This window comes from Ctenopharyngodon idella, chromosome 22, assembly GCF_019924925.1.
Source record: "Ctenopharyngodon idella isolate HZGC_01 chromosome 22, HZGC01, whole genome shotgun sequence".
NCBI classification, from domain to species: domain Eukaryota; kingdom Metazoa; phylum Chordata; class Actinopteri; order Cypriniformes; family Xenocyprididae; genus Ctenopharyngodon; species Ctenopharyngodon idella.
The window spans coordinates 1,088,866-1,108,460 of NC_067241.1; the positions used below are offsets into that span (position 1 = coordinate 1,088,866).

The following is a 19,595-nucleotide window of genomic DNA, read 5'->3' on the forward strand; positions in this document are numbered from 1 at the left end:
AAATGTTTTACTTTACATGTAGGGAATCTAGAATATATGAAAGTTTCATTTTTAAAAATAATTTATAATAAAAAAATGAACTTTTTGATGATATTCTAATTATATGACCAGCACCTGTATATTACTATTAGTACAGGACTAGTTTTCTAAATGTCGTTCGAGTTACAATTACTATTTTTAAATTAATTATTTATTGATATAATTCAAATTTATTAAAATAAAATCTAAGTAAATTTCACATGATTTTAAAAGTGGCTGTTTGAAATAAACTTGGATTAGTGAGCAGAAAAATCTACCTTACTATTACCTGAGACTGACATTAAAATTGTCTTTGCAGGTTCTGTGATTTGGATCCATTTATTAATTTTTTTATTGTATTTTTTCATCTTATATCACACATAATGAAATTAAATGAAAGCATGCTTTTGGTGCATAAGATTGGTGCACAAACAACAGCTCAGGGAGGTCAAAAAACACATGAAGAGAAGTGTTAGGATTATACAACATCAGCAATCACAGACATTCGCATTAAGACTGGTTTAGATTTATCAGAGCACTGTGGAGTTTGCACAAATAATAGTATATAATTTGTTCTAGAATTTTTGTAGGGGTTGTCTGAGAAAAAACACAGACATGGCAGATTAGGATGATATTTTGCACTCATTTGAAATTGACTTATGACATTCTATGACATGAAAGTCATCTCAATTTAAGCGATCTCATGGATGTGGCTGTTCTGGTTTGTGATCATAGGAGCATCAGCTGCTGCAGTAAATGTGGTTTGAAATTGACATAGACCTTTTATGTTTAATCATTTTAAATGCCCATTGCCTGATGTGCACAGCTGCTCTGAAGCCACCAGGGTGGTGGTGCCACCGGGCTTTGGCCCGTCATCGCTGCTTGCAGCTATATTTATTATTATTATTATTATTTTCTATGTTTTGGCCACTTTTAGGGCCCTTAACATGCTCAAAAACTATTGAAAATTTGCACACAGGTCAGAATTTGCGGCCATTAGGGGCGGGCAGAATCTGGTACCCGGGCGTGGCAGGGGGGCTTAACAGCGCCCTCTTGAACAGAGTCCAAAAACTTGGTCCATATATCAAACACACTTGCACGTATTAGTATGAAACTCGGTACATATATAGACCTCATCGGGCCTAACAATTTTCGTGATCTAAGTTATAGGCCAGCTCAACAGGAAGTCAGTTATTATGGGTTATTTGAAAAACGCATGCGCTGGAATTTGATATACTCCTCCAAGGGGATTAATCCGATCACCACCAAACTCAGTCAGCATGAAGTCAAGAGATTGAGGATGCTAAATTGCAAGCGGATTTTTGATATCTCAAATGGTTTGGTCGTGGCAAGGCAACGAATTTTTGGTGAGAAAAGGGAATGTCCACTTCCATGAAAAGGAAGTGTGTTATAACATTTGCATACATTGATTGATTTTTATGAAACTTCAGCTGTGTGTTCGTTATAGGAAGCTGATCACATGGATGTGACTATTGTGAGTCAAAGTTATAGCGCCACCAACTGGCAGCAAGAAGTGTGTCACTTTTGAGTTTTGAGACTCATAGCATGCTTCAAATTGCATGAAACTCAGCACACACACCAGCGGTGTTGTCCAGTAGACATGGGCAAAACCGTATAAACGGGCAGGGAGAAGGGCCTCTATAGCGGGGGGTTGGGTTAGTTTTACCTAAAGTCACCAAACTACGGTACATGTATTGATCTCATCAAGCCGGACAATTTTCTAATCTACACATTAGCTCCGACCAACAGGAAGTCAGCTATTTTGGTTTGAATGTGGATTTTTTGAAAAAACAGGCTATCAATTTTATACTACTACTCCTACAGGGTTTAAACAATTTACACCAAACTTTTTTAACTTGTTGCTAAGACACTGAAGTTGTTAAATTGCAAAGAGATGTTGGATATCTCAAATGGTGTCGCCATGGTGAGAGATTAAATTAAGGACAAAGAAGGGAATATACACCCTTATTTTATAAATTTACACCCTTTATTTCAGTATATAATAATACAAATATTATAAACACATTTTGAATCGTTTTTTAATCACAAGAAGTATGTGTAAGTTTAAATTAGGCAGATAACTGCTCTTTGGTTAAAATAATTAAAATAATATTCAAATGTCATATATAGAATAAGCACTAGAAGGCAGCAAATATCTATATTTAAACAGGGTTGAGAAGACAGTTATAAAAGGCTTTTGAGAAGACAAGTACACTGTTTTTAGGTATAAAAGGCTTTAATTAGTATTATATTTTAATGTATATATTTAGAGATGATCAAAGACTAACTTCTGTTACAGTATAGATTTTATTGTTATTGTTTAAAATATTATTGAATCATGTTCAACTAGTTCTTAAATCTCACTCTGTGTGTGTGTGTGTGTGTTTGTGTGATGTCACGTTAAGTGCGTGGGTGTGTGTGTGGGGGGGGGGGGGGGGGGGGGGCACTTTTTGTCTTCATTAAAAGACACTTTTAATGATTTTAATGATAAAAAACACTGGACAAGATTTACACTGGATTTAGACTTAAATTTTGAGCTGCAAAAGATAACTTTGCACTCATTTCAAAGTGACCTATGACATCCTATGACATTAACCTAAATTTAAAATGATCTCATGGATGTGGCTGTTGTGGTTTGTGATCATATGGGCACCAGCTGCTGCAGTAAATTTTATTCTTATTGTTTAAAATATTATCGAATCATCTGACTCAACTAACTGGTCAGGCTCCAACTGTTCTGCCTCTGTGTGTGTGTGTGTGTGTGTCTCTCTCTCTCTCTCTCTGTGTGTGTGTTTTAGAGTCTTGCAGGTTTAACCCTTTCATTGCTGTGTCCTTTTGACTGCATTATAGGATAGGAAATCTCTTAGGCCTTCTCCTCTATAAATTTGTATAACAAAATAAAGGCATAGAACCAGTTCATTTGTAGTGCACTGACTATATAGTTTTATAAAATTAGTTTAATAATCTGTATAATAATAACGTAAAAGACCTTAAGCTAAATTCATCTGGATGTATAACATTTTTAACTGCTAATGATGACTTATCTTAACTAAAGGCTATAAATGAATTTAGTTAATATATACATTCAAATGTTATACTAAGAGATTATCAAAGACTAATTTCTGTCACAGTATAGATTTTATTCTTATTGTTTAAAATGTTTTTGAATCATGTTCAGCTGGTTCTTAAATCTCACTCTGCCTCTCTCTCTCTCTCTCTGTGTGTGTGTGTGTTTGTGTGATGTCACGTTAAGTGTGTGGGGTGTGTGTGTGTGGGGGGTGTCAGTGACACTTATAATGATTTAGAAAAATATATATAAAAAACACTGGACGTTTTACACTGGATTTAGACTTAGAAAATTTTGAGCTGCAAAAGATAACTTTGCACTCATTTCAAAGTGACCTAAGACATCCTATGACATGATATTAATCTATGAAGTCAAGACATAGATGATGAAAAATTGCCAGCGGCAATTTTTCACCACCAAACTCAGTCAGCATGAAGTCAAGAGATTGAGGATGCTAAATTGCAAGCGGATTTTTGATATCTCAAATGGTTTGGCCGTGGCGAAGCAACAAATTTATGGCGAGAAAAGGGAATCAGGAAGTGTGTTATAACTTCTGCATACATTGATTTTTATGAAACTTCAGCAGTGTGTTCGTTGTAGGAGCCCGATCACATGGATGTGACTATTGTGAGTCAAAGTTATAGCACCACCAACTGGCAGCAGGAAGTGTATCACTTTCAAAATGCTTTGAGATCACACTCTTATTTTTACCCGATTTGCTTCAAACTTCATCACAATAATGTCAAAACATGGCAGATGTAGACCTGTGAATGTATTTGTGATATCTTAAATATTGTTGCCATGGCAACATGTCAAAGTTTAATAATATTCTTGGGCATGTTTGAGGCTCTTAACATGCTTCAAATTGCATGAAACTTGACAAACACATCAATACTGTCATCCAGTAGACATAGGCAAAGCCTTAGAAACGGGCGGGGAGCAGGGGCTCTACAGTGCCACCTTCTGACAAGTGGAGGGGTTAGTTTAACCTACAGTCACCAAACTCGGTACACTTATTGTTCTCATTAAACCAGACAACTTTCTAATTTACAGTCATTAGCTCCGACCAACAGGAAGTCAGATATTTTGGTTTGAATGTGGATTTTTCAAACATACTCTCTCTCTCTGCCCCCGTCAGTCCCTCAGTCTCACTCATTCTGTGTGTGTGTGTGGTGGGTGTGTGTGTCTGTGTGTGGGTCTCTGTCTGTGTCTCTCGCTCTCTCTCTCTCTCTCTCTCTCTCCCCTCACTGTGTGTGTGTGTATTACAATCTTGATTAGTGGTCTTTAACCCTTTTACTGATTACCCATTTATTGATGAACTTATAAAAATTTTGAACCTCAAATGATAACTTCACACTCATTTGAAATTGAACCATGACACTATATCACTATTCGGACAGGACTAGTTCTCTAAATGTTGTTTGAGTTACAATTATTATTTTTTACAATTAGTTATAATTTTTTTATATTAATTATTTATTGATATAATTCAAATTTATTAAAAAGCCCTGTTTCAGTAAATTTCACATGATTATAAAAGTGCCTGTTTAAAATAAACTTGCATAAGTGAGCAGAAAAACCTAGACATGTACCTTACTATTACCTGAGACTGACATTAAAATTGTCTTTGCAGGTTTTGTCATTTGGCTTCATTTATTATTTTTTTTATTTTATTTTTTCATCTTATACCACACATATTGAAATTAAATGAAAGCATGCTTTTTGTGCATAAGATTGGTGCACAAACGATGGAGGTCAAAAAACACATGAAGAGAAGTGTTAGGATAATACAACATCAGCAATCACACACATTCACATTAAGACTGGATTAGATTTCTCAGAGCACTGTGGAGTTTGCACAAATAACAGTATGTAATTTGTTCTAGAATTTTTATAGAGGTTGTCAGAGAAAAAAAAAAAAACAGACAAGGCAGATTAGGATGATATTCTGCACTCATTTGAAATTGACCTATGACATTCTATGACATGAAATTCATCTAAATTTAAACGATCTCATGGATGTGGCTGTTGTGGTTTGTGATCAAATGGGCACCAACTGCTGCAGTAAATGTGGTGTATTCAAATGACTATGACATAGTCCTTTTATGTTTACCCGTTTTAAATGCCTATTGCCTGCCAAGCACAGTTGCCCTGAAGCCACCGGGTTGGCAGTGCCACCGGGCTTGGGCCCGTCATCGCTGCTTGCAGCTATATTTCAAACTTATTTTCACCCCTAAGCGAAGAACGAAAAAGAACTTCGCTGTGAGTATATCATGGCCTTTAGAGATGATGTGTCATTAAGTACCTGAGCACTGCTGTTGCGGGACAGAGCTTTATATATCTCATCGATGTTGGTGGCCACAGACTCAAAGCAAGCATTGAAACGGTCAAATCTCTCCTTCTTTATCTGTTCAAATGCCTGCTTGGCTTTCTTCGCCCTCTTCCTGGCAGCTTCAAACTCTATGACATTCATCAAAAAAAAAAAAAAAAAAAAAGTTAAATTCAAGTTTGGAAAGATACTAAAACAAGCAAGCTGAGTTATACAAACAGTGATGAAAAGAACTGACGCTTCTAAATGTTTATAAAGAGATTGTAAAAGAAATCTATATGAATCGAGTGGTTTAATCCAAATCTTCTGAAGTGCTTCCGTTAAATATATTTGATGTGTTTTGGTGGAACTGAATTTCAACAAAGGGACAGAAATCTCTCAGGTTTAAATAATATCTTCATTTGTGTTTAAGATTAAAGAAAGTATTTGGAACAATATGACGGTGAGTAAATGACAAGTGGAGTTTGTTTTAACACGTGAGGCTGCCCACTGAACAGAGAGGGACACTTCAGATGCAGAACAGACAATGAAACGGTATGTATACAGTTAGGGTTGCCAAATTTCAGGAATTTACAAGGCTGGAAACTTTCCATGGGAATTAACGGAAATATATGGGAATTAACGGAAATGAATGGGAATGAACATGGAATTTTCAAAATAGCAGGTTAGTCTATAACAGGGAACTTAAATGTAGTTGGGAAAACAAAAACAAAACAAAACCTCTTGCAGCATAATCTTGGTTAAAACAACCAGATTTAATGCAATTTCAGTTGAATTTTTTACCCTGCACATTCCTCAGTCACATTCATACAGCACACTACTTACTGCAGGGCTACTGAGTCCACACCCCCGCACGCACTGTGCATTCCTCTATAACAGTGGCTCCCAACATGTGGGCCGCGGCCCACTAGGGGTCCTCAGTGATCCTTCAGGTGGGCCGCGGGATAACTTAAAATCAGTTTAAATATATTAATATAATTCATTGATTTAATTATTAATACGTTACATTAAAAAAGCTAAATCAAATTAATTAAAAAAATACATTTAAAACAAGGCACCACCTCTCTCGTACGTATTCTGTGATTGTTTCGGATCAGCCCAGGCCATTTCTCCATCGTGCTGCTGTGAAATACAGACTGAACGGTGGCTCAAAACCAAAATTCTCTCAGTTGGAAAAAGAAAACCAGTGTCGCTAAAAAGTTGATAATTGAGTATCAAATTAGCATATTAGAATGATTTCTGAACAATCATGTGACACTAAAGACTGGAGTTATGACTGCTGAAAATTCAGCTTTGCATCACAGAAATAAATTTTTATTAATGTTTATTTTTATGTTTGTGTATGATATATTTTATATAAATTTATATAAATTTTCAATTCCCATAAAATTTCCAATTCCCATAAATTCCTGTTAAGCTTCCAAATTGGAATATTTCCAAAATTCCCCAGGTTAAGTTCCCATGGAAAGTTTCCAGAAATGTATCAGAAACTATCAGCCCCTTTGCAACCCTATATACAGTACAAGTTTTCATGTCATTATAAAGTAGTTAATTTGTTGACTAGTAGAAAAAGAACAGCGGTATGTTTGCTGTTAAGACTAAGAGAGCGACAAAATTAGTAGTACCTCAAGTGGTTAAAACAATGTGACAAATACATGCATGTTTGCGACCCACATATTTAATGTCACAAATGTTACCATCTATTTCCATTAGTATATATCCAGCTGGTCACTTTTATGCATTTGTTAGCCAGCAAAGTTACACATTTAAAGCTAGTGATGTGAGAAAGCAAACTGTATGGTCATGCAACAGAAACATAAGTCAGAAACGCATTTGATTTCAGATCTTTATCGTCACTGTAATAGATATTTTGTTATTTTGATTAGATATTTCAAGATGGCCATGGTGTTGATGCCTGGCCATGAAGGTTTGGATTTATATGAAATAGCAACTCTTTACGATAAAATTCCATTTATGAGATTAACTAAGGCTAATAAATGCTATAGTTCCTAGAACAAGTATTGTTCCTTGTTGGATTGTTAATTTTAACATTTACTTATACATTTTAAATTTTCTGTTAACTTTAGTTAATGCACTACGAACTAACAAATGATCATGGTATAATTAATATATTAATATTTACATATTTTATTTAAAACTTACAGTACATTTTCATGATTCAGTACGTTTTTTTTGTAAAAGTTATCATTTTACTTAGAATGCTATGTTTGTTTTCATTCAGTATCCATCTTAAAAACTATCAATTGATTAATCGGTTATCGGCCAGTGCGGTCCAACCTAGTTACAGTTATCGGTAAAATCCACTATTGGTTGACTTCTACTTTACTATAACTAAAAAGCTTTCACTAATCTCAGTTCGTGATCTCACGAAGTTCCATTAAAATCAAAGTGGTCTACACTGCATAATGAATCTCTTACTTGCATCGTGTCTTTGTTCAGTGCTAAGTTCTGCACGTTCTTGAATCCTCCTATTAACAAAAACTTTGGCGTTTTGAGCGGTGAGTGGATTCGGACTAAATTTAACAAAAAATTATTTGCGATCATACAATATTTGGCGGACCCCGGTTGGAGACCCTTGCACTATTGTTTATTAGAGCTGCTTTACAGCAGAATTGAATTCTGTTTGCATTGATTCTGTTATTTTCCTGTTCATCACTGTAAAACTGCTCTGAAACAATATGTACTCTATAAATAAAGGTGACTTATTGCACATAACTTAACAATTTTTTTTTTTTTTAAATAAGAATCATATTTATTAATTTTTTACTATATATTGTATAAAGCTTTGGGTTTTTTGGTCTGTTGTCAGCTTAATTTATAAACCTGGATTTTGTGTGACATATCAGGAAGATTTCAGTACAATAAACATTCAGATTTTAGTTTTTCTAAGAAAGTGTTTGTTTATTTATCCATGTCTTTTTAGATAACTGGTATCAATCTCAGACAAAATAATTTGCCTGGTCTACTTGGGTAAATGGAAACCCTACTTAGAGGTTGTTCCACATTATTAAGCAAGTCACAGTTCTCATGCAATAAGGGGAGGAAGAAAGATCTTTCTGAAGATGAAAAGCATGAAATGGTGCAATGTTGTGCAAAAGGCATGAAAACAACTAATATTGTGTGAAAACTGAATGCAGATTATTGAACTATCATAAGATTTGTGAGTGATTTAGAGCACAGCAGAACTCTGTCAGATAAAGGCTTATTAAGGAAAGTTTGTCAAACAAGTTAATTGTATTAAAAGGTCAGCTATAAAAAAGCCAGTGTTGAGCAGCAAACAGGTATTTGAAGCTGCTGGTGTCTCTGGAGTCTTGAGAACCTCTCCATGCAGGCTGGCAGTTATGTGTAAAATTGCATTTTAGCCACCACTAACCAAACCTCACAAAGAGAAACATTTACAGTGGGTGTTAAAGGGTTTTAAAGGCTTAGTTAACCCAAAAATTAAAATGTCGTCATTAATTATTCACCCTCATGTCGTTCCACACCTGTAAGAACTTCGTTCATCTTCAGAACACAAATTAAGATATCTTTGATAAAATCCAATGGCTCAGTGAGGCCTCCATTGACAGCAAGTTAATTTACACTTTCAATGCCCAGAAAGGTAGTAAAGACGTATTTAAAACAGTCCATATGACTACAGTGGTTCAACCTTAATTTTATGAAGTGACGAGAATACTTTTTGTGCGCCAAAAAAACCAAAATGACTTTATTCAACAATTTCCTCTCTTCCGTATCAGTCTCCGACGCACGCTCACGAGAGCACCATGACGCATGCGTGTGGTGATGCGAGATACAGGTGTCGTCTCATCGTCTAGATTATCCAAACTTTCAAGCTGTGGCATGACAATATCACAATCGATGCAGCATATGCTCTCCTGTTCAGTAGGCATCGCTTGGCACTGATGACATCTACACCACCAGCTCTCCATTGCTCTGTCTTTCAGAAGCTTGTGGCTGTGGTTGTGTTGCAGCCTCTTCAATCTCTTTAAGTTCGTTCTCTGTATATTCTTATTCGAATAAGTAAGGTTGTGCAAAAAAATGCAATTCATTCTCTGTGTCGAAATCTGCAGACAGTGATGAACTGTTTTATGTTGAGCGTGCGTCTTCCTCTGTTTGTAAATACAGCCCTGCGTTTCCAGGTCATATGTCAGAATGCCAGCTCCTGCGTCATCACCACACACGCGTCGTGGTGCTTTCGTGAACGCGCGTCAGAGACAGATACGGAAGAGAAGAAATTGTTGACTAAAGTCGTTATTTTGTTGTTTTGGTGCACAAAAAGTATTCTCGTCGCTTCACAAAATTAAGGTTGAACCACTGTAGTCACATGGACTGTTTTAAATATGTCTTTACTACCTTTCTGGGCATTGAAAGTATAAATTAACTTGCTGTAAAAGGAGGCCTCACAGAGCCATCGGATTTTATCAAAAATATCTTAATTTGTGTTCTGAAGATTCACAAAGGTCTTACGGGTGTAGAACAACATGAGGGTGAGTAATTAATGACAGAATTTTCATTATTAGGTGAACTAACCCTTTAAGAAGGTTATTTATATATTTTGCTTTAGTGTGCCAACAGAAAACAGAAGTGACAAAAGGCGTATGATCCATCTGATCTCGTATGGTAGGCATCTCATCTCACCATCATTTATGCCAAGTTTACACTACAGGATTTTAAGCCCAATTTAAGCCCGATTTGCAAGTTAACGAGCTCGCTGACAGGTCGGGCTGTGATTGGGGGAAAATCAGCGGGTGATCGCCGCTCGCCAATCTTTATGTGTGAACTACTGAATGACGCATCAAAGAGGCTTGCTGACGCGGCGCCGACACCTCGCAGACGCCAGACAAATATCTAGCATGCTAAATATCTAGAGCTGTCAGCCGACTCGATATCCTGTGGTGTCACGTGTCAGGATGCAACAGCCAATGAAATATACACTGATGTCTATAGCAGCAATAACAATCCATTCAAATATAATTTGCCAACCTTTAGTGTGTAAGTAACTATAAAGCTCACTCACTCTATTGTTCCCCAACTTCACCGGCCACATGTATTTCGGAACAAATGGATGAATTCATGTTATATTAAGATCAAGGTCATCATATAGGTATTTAAATGACAAAACACTCACTTGCACATATTTGAGAATCAGAATATTAGATAGTTGATGACACGGTGAGAAAAGCAATACATCTGTCATATAGTGTGGCCGGCTGGCCGCGGTGTGTCACAAGACAAGCATGGCGCATCGTCATGGAAACAATAAAGGGAAACGTTCTAAAATAACGGTCGCCTTAACTCTGGGAGGTCAGCCAGAATGTTTTAAACTTTTAATATACTGTTATTTTAATTTTAATTAAATTTAATTCAAAATTAAATCTAATTTCATCCCAACATCCATTTTCAAATAAATTCATTGGGTGACAGTTGTTGTCAGCTCGTGTAGTGTGTAACCTCCTGTTGCAGATCTTTTACGTAGTGTCACGTAGTGTGAACACCACAATGACTTCAAGACTCCACAGCAAGTCATGTAGTCTGAACAGCACAACGATCTGCCGACGTTTAAAGTCCTGTAGTGTAAACTTGGCTTTAGTCAGTCTCGGATTACATTAAAGGGGTAGAATTCACCCAAAAATGAAATTTCTGTCATCATTTAGTGACCCTCAAGTTGTTCCAAACCTGTATGAACTTCTTTCATCTGCTGAACAACACAAAAGATGATATTTTGAAGAATGTCGGTAACCAAATAGTTGATGGACCCCATTGACATCCATAGTATGAAAAAAAATATATATTATGGAAGTCATGGGGTCCATCAACTGTTTGGTTACCAAACAAAATCCATAAGAAACGTGGCAACTTTCCTAGTGGCACACTAAAGTATATAAATAACAGTTTAAAAACTTTTTTTTTTTTTTTTTTTTTGGGTGAAAAATCTAGCACGCCTTAGACTTTTGTCTGTCATCTTTTTATGCCAGTGTCAAAAGCACATTTCTTCTCTTGAAAATTTGAATGGATAATGAATTTTAAAGTACTAAATAATATAAATGATCAGACTGTGGCCAGCTGCATAAACTGCTTAGACTAGTCTTAGTTAGTCATCTAATTTTTTTCTTTAAGACTGGTCATAATTTTTTTAAGTAAGTTATTAAAACAGGTAGACTGGTCTAATTTGAAACCAAAAAGTAAGACTGATTACCCCTCGGCTAACTGCTAGTTGGTCAGACTAATTCTTAAGACTCAGTCATAACATAACGTGCTAATCCAACTGGCCCCAGCTTTTATTCTCAAGTATGTTATTTTTCTACAGAGGCTGGGAATGTCTGACCGTCACTGGTCTCCTGGAATTTGTCTCTGACGCTCTCTAGTTTCTCCATTGCCTTCATGTTGGGGGCACTGATCCTCTGCAGGATGCTCTGCTGCTCATTGAGTCTCTGCTGTAATGTGTTCATCTCCCCCTTAATCTCCTCTTCTGACAGCGAGTCCTGCAAGCAGCATCAGTCGTCACATTCTTAACACACTAACATGTTTATTATAGCGTAAACCATAATGGAAGTATTTATGTACTTTTAGGTCTTCTGACAAGCTGCTGTAGTCGATCTCAATAAGAGCTTCCTTGGCTAAGACGGTACTAGATGTCTTCTGACTGCTGCTTAGGCTCTCCTCAGCCTGAGAACCACCCTACAACACAAACACAAGCAAGATATTAGGTGGATTTATGAAATACACTAATAAAAAGCTTGAACGTACCTACATGTTCTTTATTATTATTTTTATCTCCAACTTATTTCCCAATAATAGTAAAAGTTATTTCAAAAACAGTTTTAATTCATGAAAACTATGAAATATCACAAATGTGGGACATTACAAGAATGCAATTACGTATTCAAAAACTGTTAAATAATTCATAACTACAGTGCGTGCATAATTATGCAAGTTGATATTCTGATCATATTTTTTTCCCAAGCACATTTTGCCAATTCCAAACCACATCAATCTTAACTATTATTATGTTTGTATTTAATCATTTATAAGTAATATATAATTAAGGAAGGCTGGTAATGAAAAACGCTTTATATTCAGGTGTGCATAATTAAGCAGATTTTCTTTTACAGGTAAAATGGGCCAAAAAGAGAGATTTAACTCGCACTGAAAAGTCAAAAATGATTAAATGCTCATGAGGAGGATGCAATACTAATGCAATACTAGAAACTGCAAAATTAAGGCGTGACCAATGGACAGCAAAACGCTTATTGGTTCAGCAGGGTCATACAAAAACAGGCCAAGAAGAAAACTGCAAAAAAATAAGAAATTAAGGTGAAGAATTAAAGACGGCATGAAATCAAAATTGACCCTATTTACTTTGTTAGTGCATATTACTACTCTTGTGGTGAACAATTAATCCGTGCAAGTTAATACACAGAAAAAAATTGTTTGTCGTGGTAATCTTTAATCAAAATCTGAAAAGTTACTTCCGGTCTGGAATGGTGTTCCTTCCCTGATGACTTCAGTTTGACGGCTTGGGTTGAAAACATGTAAACCACTCCCCTCCAACCGTTAGCCTGCTATGAGGAAGAGATGGAGAGGAGGAGCGCTAAGGTAAAACCCTGCCCTCTATTCAATATTCCATTTCACTTGGAAATACGTCACAACACTGGAGAAAAGTTGTTTGCAACTTCCGGTTCACAGGGACTTTAAGTGTGAAAACCATCAGGATTCATTTAGTCTCCAGTGCCACCATTTCCAGAATGGCAACCTACCTGGAGTTTCCAGAAGTACAAGGTGTCAGGATCTCAGAGACTTTGCTATGGTAAAGAATCCTGAAATATGACCACCACTTAATAAGAATCACAAGCTGAAGTGTTGTGAAATACATGTCTTCATGATCCGTGGTGCATGTGTTTCTGGTGTCAGAGTGAAACCTGCAGGAATTAGTAAAATTATGCGCAATATAAGCATTATTTAACCGGAGCAAATGAGACGAGTGAGTGACAGGAATCGGGTGTGTCTGTCGAACTAAATTCGCCGTCAGAGAGATGAGAGAGCGCAGCTGGTATCAGTGTATTGATACTGCAGAGGAGTAGTATTGGAACCGTTTCAGATATATCAGTCAATATTTTTGACAACACTATTCATAACCATCTTATAATATAGATTCTTTGCCTGGGTTATAGTTTTAAACTGTATTGACATTGCAGTGATTGCTGCACATTTGTTGACTGCTTTTCTTCATTATCTAAAAAATTAAGACACCTCTTCCTGGCTGATGTCATCCATAGTTCCTGATCGGAGTGGAAGTCTGATGTCCTGCATCTTACAAGCCTGCAGCAGATTGTGTCTGTCACTGCGTTTTTGCTCCAGCTTGGTCTCGATGGCAGTCACCTCCTTCTGCAGCTGCGTCAACTCCCTAATCATACACAAATAGGTTTCTCCTTACAACATCATACTCCTTTTCTTAAAAACATCTAAGCATTTCTGGAATAAATCAGTGAAAGGTCTCACTTGTTAGCACCCCCTAGTTTCTTGCGGATCTCCTCCATTTCATGGTTTTTATCATTAACCTCAGATTTCTTGGCCAAGTGCTGGTTTTTCAGATCCTGCAGTTGTGCCATGGTTTCATCAATGATCTTCATATTCCTCTGCTCTTCCTGTTGGGAAATATTAAATGAAATTCAGCAAACATTATTTCTAGGCTCAATGGATTATCATCATGAGAGTATCTGAATGTTATCTACCTTCTTGAGTTTCTCTATCTCATTCTCATCTTTCTTGACCGTCTGTTCCCACATGATCACCTTCTCTTGATCTTCCTTCAGCTGATTCTTCTCATAGTCCAGCTGGATAGCCAGACGTGTCTTTTGAGTTTCAAATTCCAGGCTACCAGAGAGTTCGAGGAAAGGATAAATTTACAGTCATATGTAATTTATTGTTTATTGTTTCTGTTTCTCATTGGTTTTCTCAAAAGTTGATATGCATTTACATGATACATCACTTTGATACTGTAAATGTAGTCTGATGTTGCATGATCACCAAACAGCAAAGAACAGTGATTTAGATGATTGCTTGCTCCCTTATCTGTTGCTGGTTTGAGTGGCACCTGCGCATTCGCTTAGTGAAGTTCAAAAGAGGCTCGCTTATGGTAAAGAACTCAATCAGTCAGTCGTGTTCGACAATCAAACAATCACTAAACTTTTACTATGAAAACACTCTGCTTGTAAGGCTGGGTATTGACAATTTGCACTATTCGATTTGGATTCTCAAGCTTGTCATTCAATTCCATTTGATATCAAAATGGGGTATGTATCAGTACAGTACATGGCAAATTTTCTCAAGGAAACAAATCTCAACTAATACTGTAAACTCATTTTAGGTTGAGGGCCGGATGGGGAAAAAAAAAAAAAAAGTAACCATGTGCGGGCCGAATTTTTTTTTTTAAACCTTAGTGAGATGACATTTACATTAATATTAACCATCCAAACTACACATTAATTTGCGAGAAGAAAAAAAAAAAAAAACACTGCTCTTTGAAATATGTATTTGTTTTTACTGCGAAAAGGCTTTATTAGATTTTTATTATTTTATTATTTTTATTATTTATTTGTTTATTTTTTCTATAACGAAAATATGAGCCATTTGGTATACAGGCACCACTGTATTTTGAGCATGAGCAGTTGTTTTTGATTTAAATTAGATTGTATAATTTCAAGATGTACAGCAAAAACAGCATGGTCTTGACTTTATAGCTTTGTGAAATGCTATAAGACACCTGCACAAAACAAAAATAGCAGACGGACTGAATGAAAATGCAAATTCACTCTAACAGTAGGTGGTGCTTGTGGAACAGCAGCGATATAGCGTTTCCTTGGTTACCGCTGTACACAAAGCAGTTGAGCTTATAAAATACGGAGATCGAAAATTTTCTGAAGACAGTTTGCTTCTAAGTTACATTCATGTAAAACCCAATTTAATATTTATATTTTTCTTCCTATATTTCACAAACAGTGAGCTAAGCCTGGTACAGTATTTGCTCTGCTGGCGCGTCTGTGCTCTCTTTGCATCCGTATTCAGCATGTAGCTGTGTTAACGTCCTGTTTACATTAAATTACAGCTTGGGAAATGATTGCAAAGCAGTTTGTTTGCAAATCCAGAATAGATATTGGCCAAAATAAAACTAATAATGGTTCGGATTTATGGCCAGTGGACCATGCATAACTGTTTTTTTATTATTGTTCAAATCTTCCCCTGGGCCGGATTGGACACCTTTGTGGGCTGTATGTTTGACACCCCTGCTGTAAACTATACAGGGAACCCCAGTTGGTACATTACTATAATATTAAATGTTAAAATTAACTGATTTGTATAGGCTACTGACATTTGAATTATACATAACGAAGTTATAATAATGTTCTAATAATTTTTTAACCCTTTAAAACCTACGGGAGCACCCGTGCTCCCGCTTGCGTGTCTCTCTTTAAGAGCCAATAGGAAATGAAACCAAGTAGGTAGCACAATAATTCTTTTTCCATACAAAATCAGAGACTTTACACGTTCAGATCATAATATGCTCCTGTTGCGTTGTTTTCACCCTCTAATGAGTCTGCACAAATTGAGTTTACAACAAAAAGTGCACAGGCACTAATTGTAAACAAATTTGTAGATTTCACATGCCGTTTTTGTGTGTAAAGGCCTTTGCACACTGAGTCCGAAATTCGCATGCGAAATATTTGGATCAGGTTCGATTTTCTGCATTTTTCGCATCCGTGGCACGCATTTTGAGAGACATTTTGACAATTCAGAGCCACCGGTATGCAAACGCAAAAATCCAGAATGTCATCTGACAAGTTGTCTACAGCACAAAGCAGCAGCACTGTATGACAAACAAAGTGCGGAATACAAAGAGACAGAATATAAAGTCAGATTGTGCCAGTAGCAATGCATCAAACTGAGCCACTGACATCCTGAAGTAAACTTTGAAACGCTCGGGATAATCACGCAGCTCCTTGATGAGGTGGAACTGTCCTTTCTCTCTATGCAATCTCGGGATTGGATGGACCCAATATTTCCTCTTTCTTTTTCTCTTTTTAAGAAGAGATAGGACAACTAAATCGTGCTCACTGCTTGAAGACTTCATTTTGTATTGTTCTGCGATTTTTTTCGCAACGGATTCATTAATACACATCGGACTCAGTGTGCAAGGTCTCTGTGCGTGACGAATTTTTAGGATTACGAATACGAAAAAACGCATGCGAAAATTTCGGACTCAGTGTGCAAAGGCCTTAAGTTGCCTTATGTGCTTATGTTATAATTAGTAGGTAGTCCACAGTAACTCTACTAAATTTTGCAACCCTCTAAGGTGATTCCTTTGTTTATATGCATCAGTATGTTTGACTCATTAGACAAGTAAGTTGAGAGAGACGGCAAATTTCTTGCGAGTGAGCATGGTTTCAGCGCAGACAGCAGACAAGCCCCCAGCGTTTGAGAGCAGAAAACACTGCTTATTTTTTCAAGATTTTGATAAATTATTTCATTTACTTGGCAGTTTTTTTTAATCATTCAAATTTAACTGGGTGGTTAACACATTTTTCTGTGGTGTGACAAACTCAGAACACATTTTAATATTGCTTTAAAGGACTTGAAGACATAACCAACTGTTTCACAAGGATACTTACCTATACGGACATTTTTACAATTTTGTGTGACAAATGTCCGTTCAAGCGCAAGAAGACATGAAAGAGAACTCGATTTAATAAGCTATTCGCACGCTGTCTGAGAGGCAGCTTTCTGGGCACGTGCTTCAGATGTTTGCACGCAGAAAACTTCTTGAAAATCTCATGTGATTACTGTACCATGTTCCTGTAATAAATGTAGGGAGTGTTTTTACTTGCATTCCATTTAGTGTTAATCCAAAATGACGCATGTGTGCTGAGTGAGCAATTGGCAATCAAGAGCATGCAACAGAAGTGAGTGCTCTCTCTCTTTATTGTCAATTAACGTTAGCAATATGCTCCTCATTTTACTTTCCTTGTCATTGCCATATCCCTAATTTTTAGAAATTCTTAACTTTATAAATTAGAAAACTGAATAGAGGCAATAGTCTGACACAAATATTTTTCCATACTCCGACAATTCCCCCCCCCCGGCATAGAACCCTGTATTTTCTTTGGTGTGGTAAAGTAGGACATCTTTGTTGAAACAATTTATCCACAAAAATCTGGGCAATTTATCCACAAAAACTTTTATCTTAGTGAGGAGGCGGGGCTGACCCCGATTGCTACGTATAACAGTCTTTTGAAGACTGTGATTGGTTTATTGTCCAAGAAGGGAAAGAAAGATCACTTTTAAGTGTGTACTATAAGCCTTCACTTTGAAATTACAGGTGTAATTTTTCCTGTTTCACTGTACTCACACAAGTGCATACATACACATTACATTATATATGTATATATATTCTTTATTTTTCATTTACCATGCTGTTAATTTTAATGTCGTACTTAATGTATTTGATAGGAAATGAACACTGATACGCTGCATAGTTGCATTTTTCTAGTTGCCAAATATGTTAATGTAGTGATTACTTCAATTTCTGGAGCTATGGTATTTCTGCACTGTCGGAGATGTTAGCGTGACTCTAACAAGATCTGTCACAAACATGATCCCTGCACGATCTAATGTGTCTAACGTCTTATTAACTCACTGTCATGCATTGTGTGCAACACATTTCTTCTCCCTCTTCATGTTTCGTCCATTTTCTCCGCTGTTAAAGAAACTCTTAAGTCTCTTAAAAGTCCTCGTACGTACTCCTAACAATTTTGGAGCTTATAACCTCTTTTAAGGGTTAAGATGCTTTCTGAATTACTTTTACTAGGATTTTTATTTAATTTTAAGAGGAAACGCCCACATTTCTAAGAATTTTCTTAGAATTTTGTCACTAGGAGCTACTCTTTGCAGTAAGATTTTTTATGAATACAGGCCCTGATTCTTTCAGTGATCTCACCGTTTTTTTGCAATCTCATTTTGCCTCTTGACTTTCTCTTCTTCAAATTCACGAATGTTACGAACTCCAATCTCTTTACAGAACTCCAAAAACACCTCGTCTTCAACCTGGAATGAAAGACAAACACCAACATGACTCAAGATAGGTGATAAATGAACCAAGGTAACGTTGTTTTTAGATGACTGTGCTGTCTCCTACCAAGTTCATACGGTCCTTCAAGTCTTTCATATCTCTCTCTCGTGACTGGACAATTCTCTTGATGTCATTAATGCGTGGACCAAAGTTAGCAAGTTCACTCTCCAGCTTTGACTTTTCCTGAAATCACCACAATAACCAGGGATATTTATTACACATCTTGTGTATGAGAAAAGTAAAAAAGCAGGAAAAAAAGATCAGTTCTGATTTTAGTTTCAGATTGGATGAGCAACATTCAAATGTGTTGCAAAATGCTGTTGAACACACCTGTGACCACCAGTTGAACTTAATATAAATGTTTTTAGTGGCAATGCTGCTTGACAACTGTAAACAGTTTATAGTTAATGAACCATCACATCACAAAAGAATAGTTTGATTATTAGTCAAGTCACCCTTATTTATATAGTACTTTATACAATACAGATTGTTTCAAAGCAGCTTTGTGTAATGCAGCTCTAAAAGGACAATAGTAAACAAACAGTCATTATTCAGTTGAAATCAATTCAGTGTTGATTCATTTCGGTTCAATAACTAAAGAACATCAATTATGAAATGAGTTCAATTCAGCTATAAAGCAGCTCTGCAGAAAACAGTCATGTAATCATCCAGCTAAGTTGAGTTCTTATCCAATAGTGTCAATGCAAATATTACTACTAAATAATATTGAAATGAATATTAGTGCCTTATTTTCTGCCATCATTTTATAAAAGCAATAAGCAGCAATTCTGTGATAGCCATACAAGTTTGGAATGACAAGTTGAGTAAGTGGTGGGTACCTGCATGTTAAGGGATAGGTGTCTGGTCTTAGTTTGCTCCAGATCACTCTGAGAGTATTTGAGTCTCATCTGCAAACCATGAGCTTGAGACTGAACCTGACGCAACTCTGCCTCCTTTCTCTTGGCCTTCATTTGCTCCTGATATTAACACACAAACAAATCAGTCATGTCACATCT

At 36.4% G+C, this 19,595-nt stretch overlaps 1 protein-coding gene across 1 annotated transcript in view; it reads right to left on the minus strand.

Moving 5' to 3' along the window:
- Window positions 1-19,595, minus strand: part of smc1al (structural maintenance of chromosomes 1A, like) — a 91,148-nt gene that overhangs the window by 24,128 nt on the left and 47,425 nt on the right. Inside the window, exons 14-22 of the mRNA XM_051880927.1 lie at window positions 19,419-19,556; window positions 18,646-18,762; window positions 18,448-18,554; window positions 14,189-14,330; window positions 13,956-14,101; window positions 13,707-13,860; window positions 12,021-12,134; window positions 11,782-11,938; window positions 5,412-5,566 (exon numbers count right to left, since the gene is read on the minus strand). Of these exons, the coding sequence (XP_051736887.1) occupies window positions 5,412-5,566; window positions 11,782-11,938; window positions 12,021-12,134; window positions 13,707-13,860; window positions 13,956-14,101; window positions 14,189-14,330; window positions 18,448-18,554; window positions 18,646-18,762; window positions 19,419-19,556 (1,230 nt within the window). The remainder of the gene's footprint in view (window positions 1-5,411; window positions 5,567-11,781; window positions 11,939-12,020; window positions 12,135-13,706; window positions 13,861-13,955; window positions 14,102-14,188; window positions 14,331-18,447; window positions 18,555-18,645; window positions 18,763-19,418; window positions 19,557-19,595) is intronic.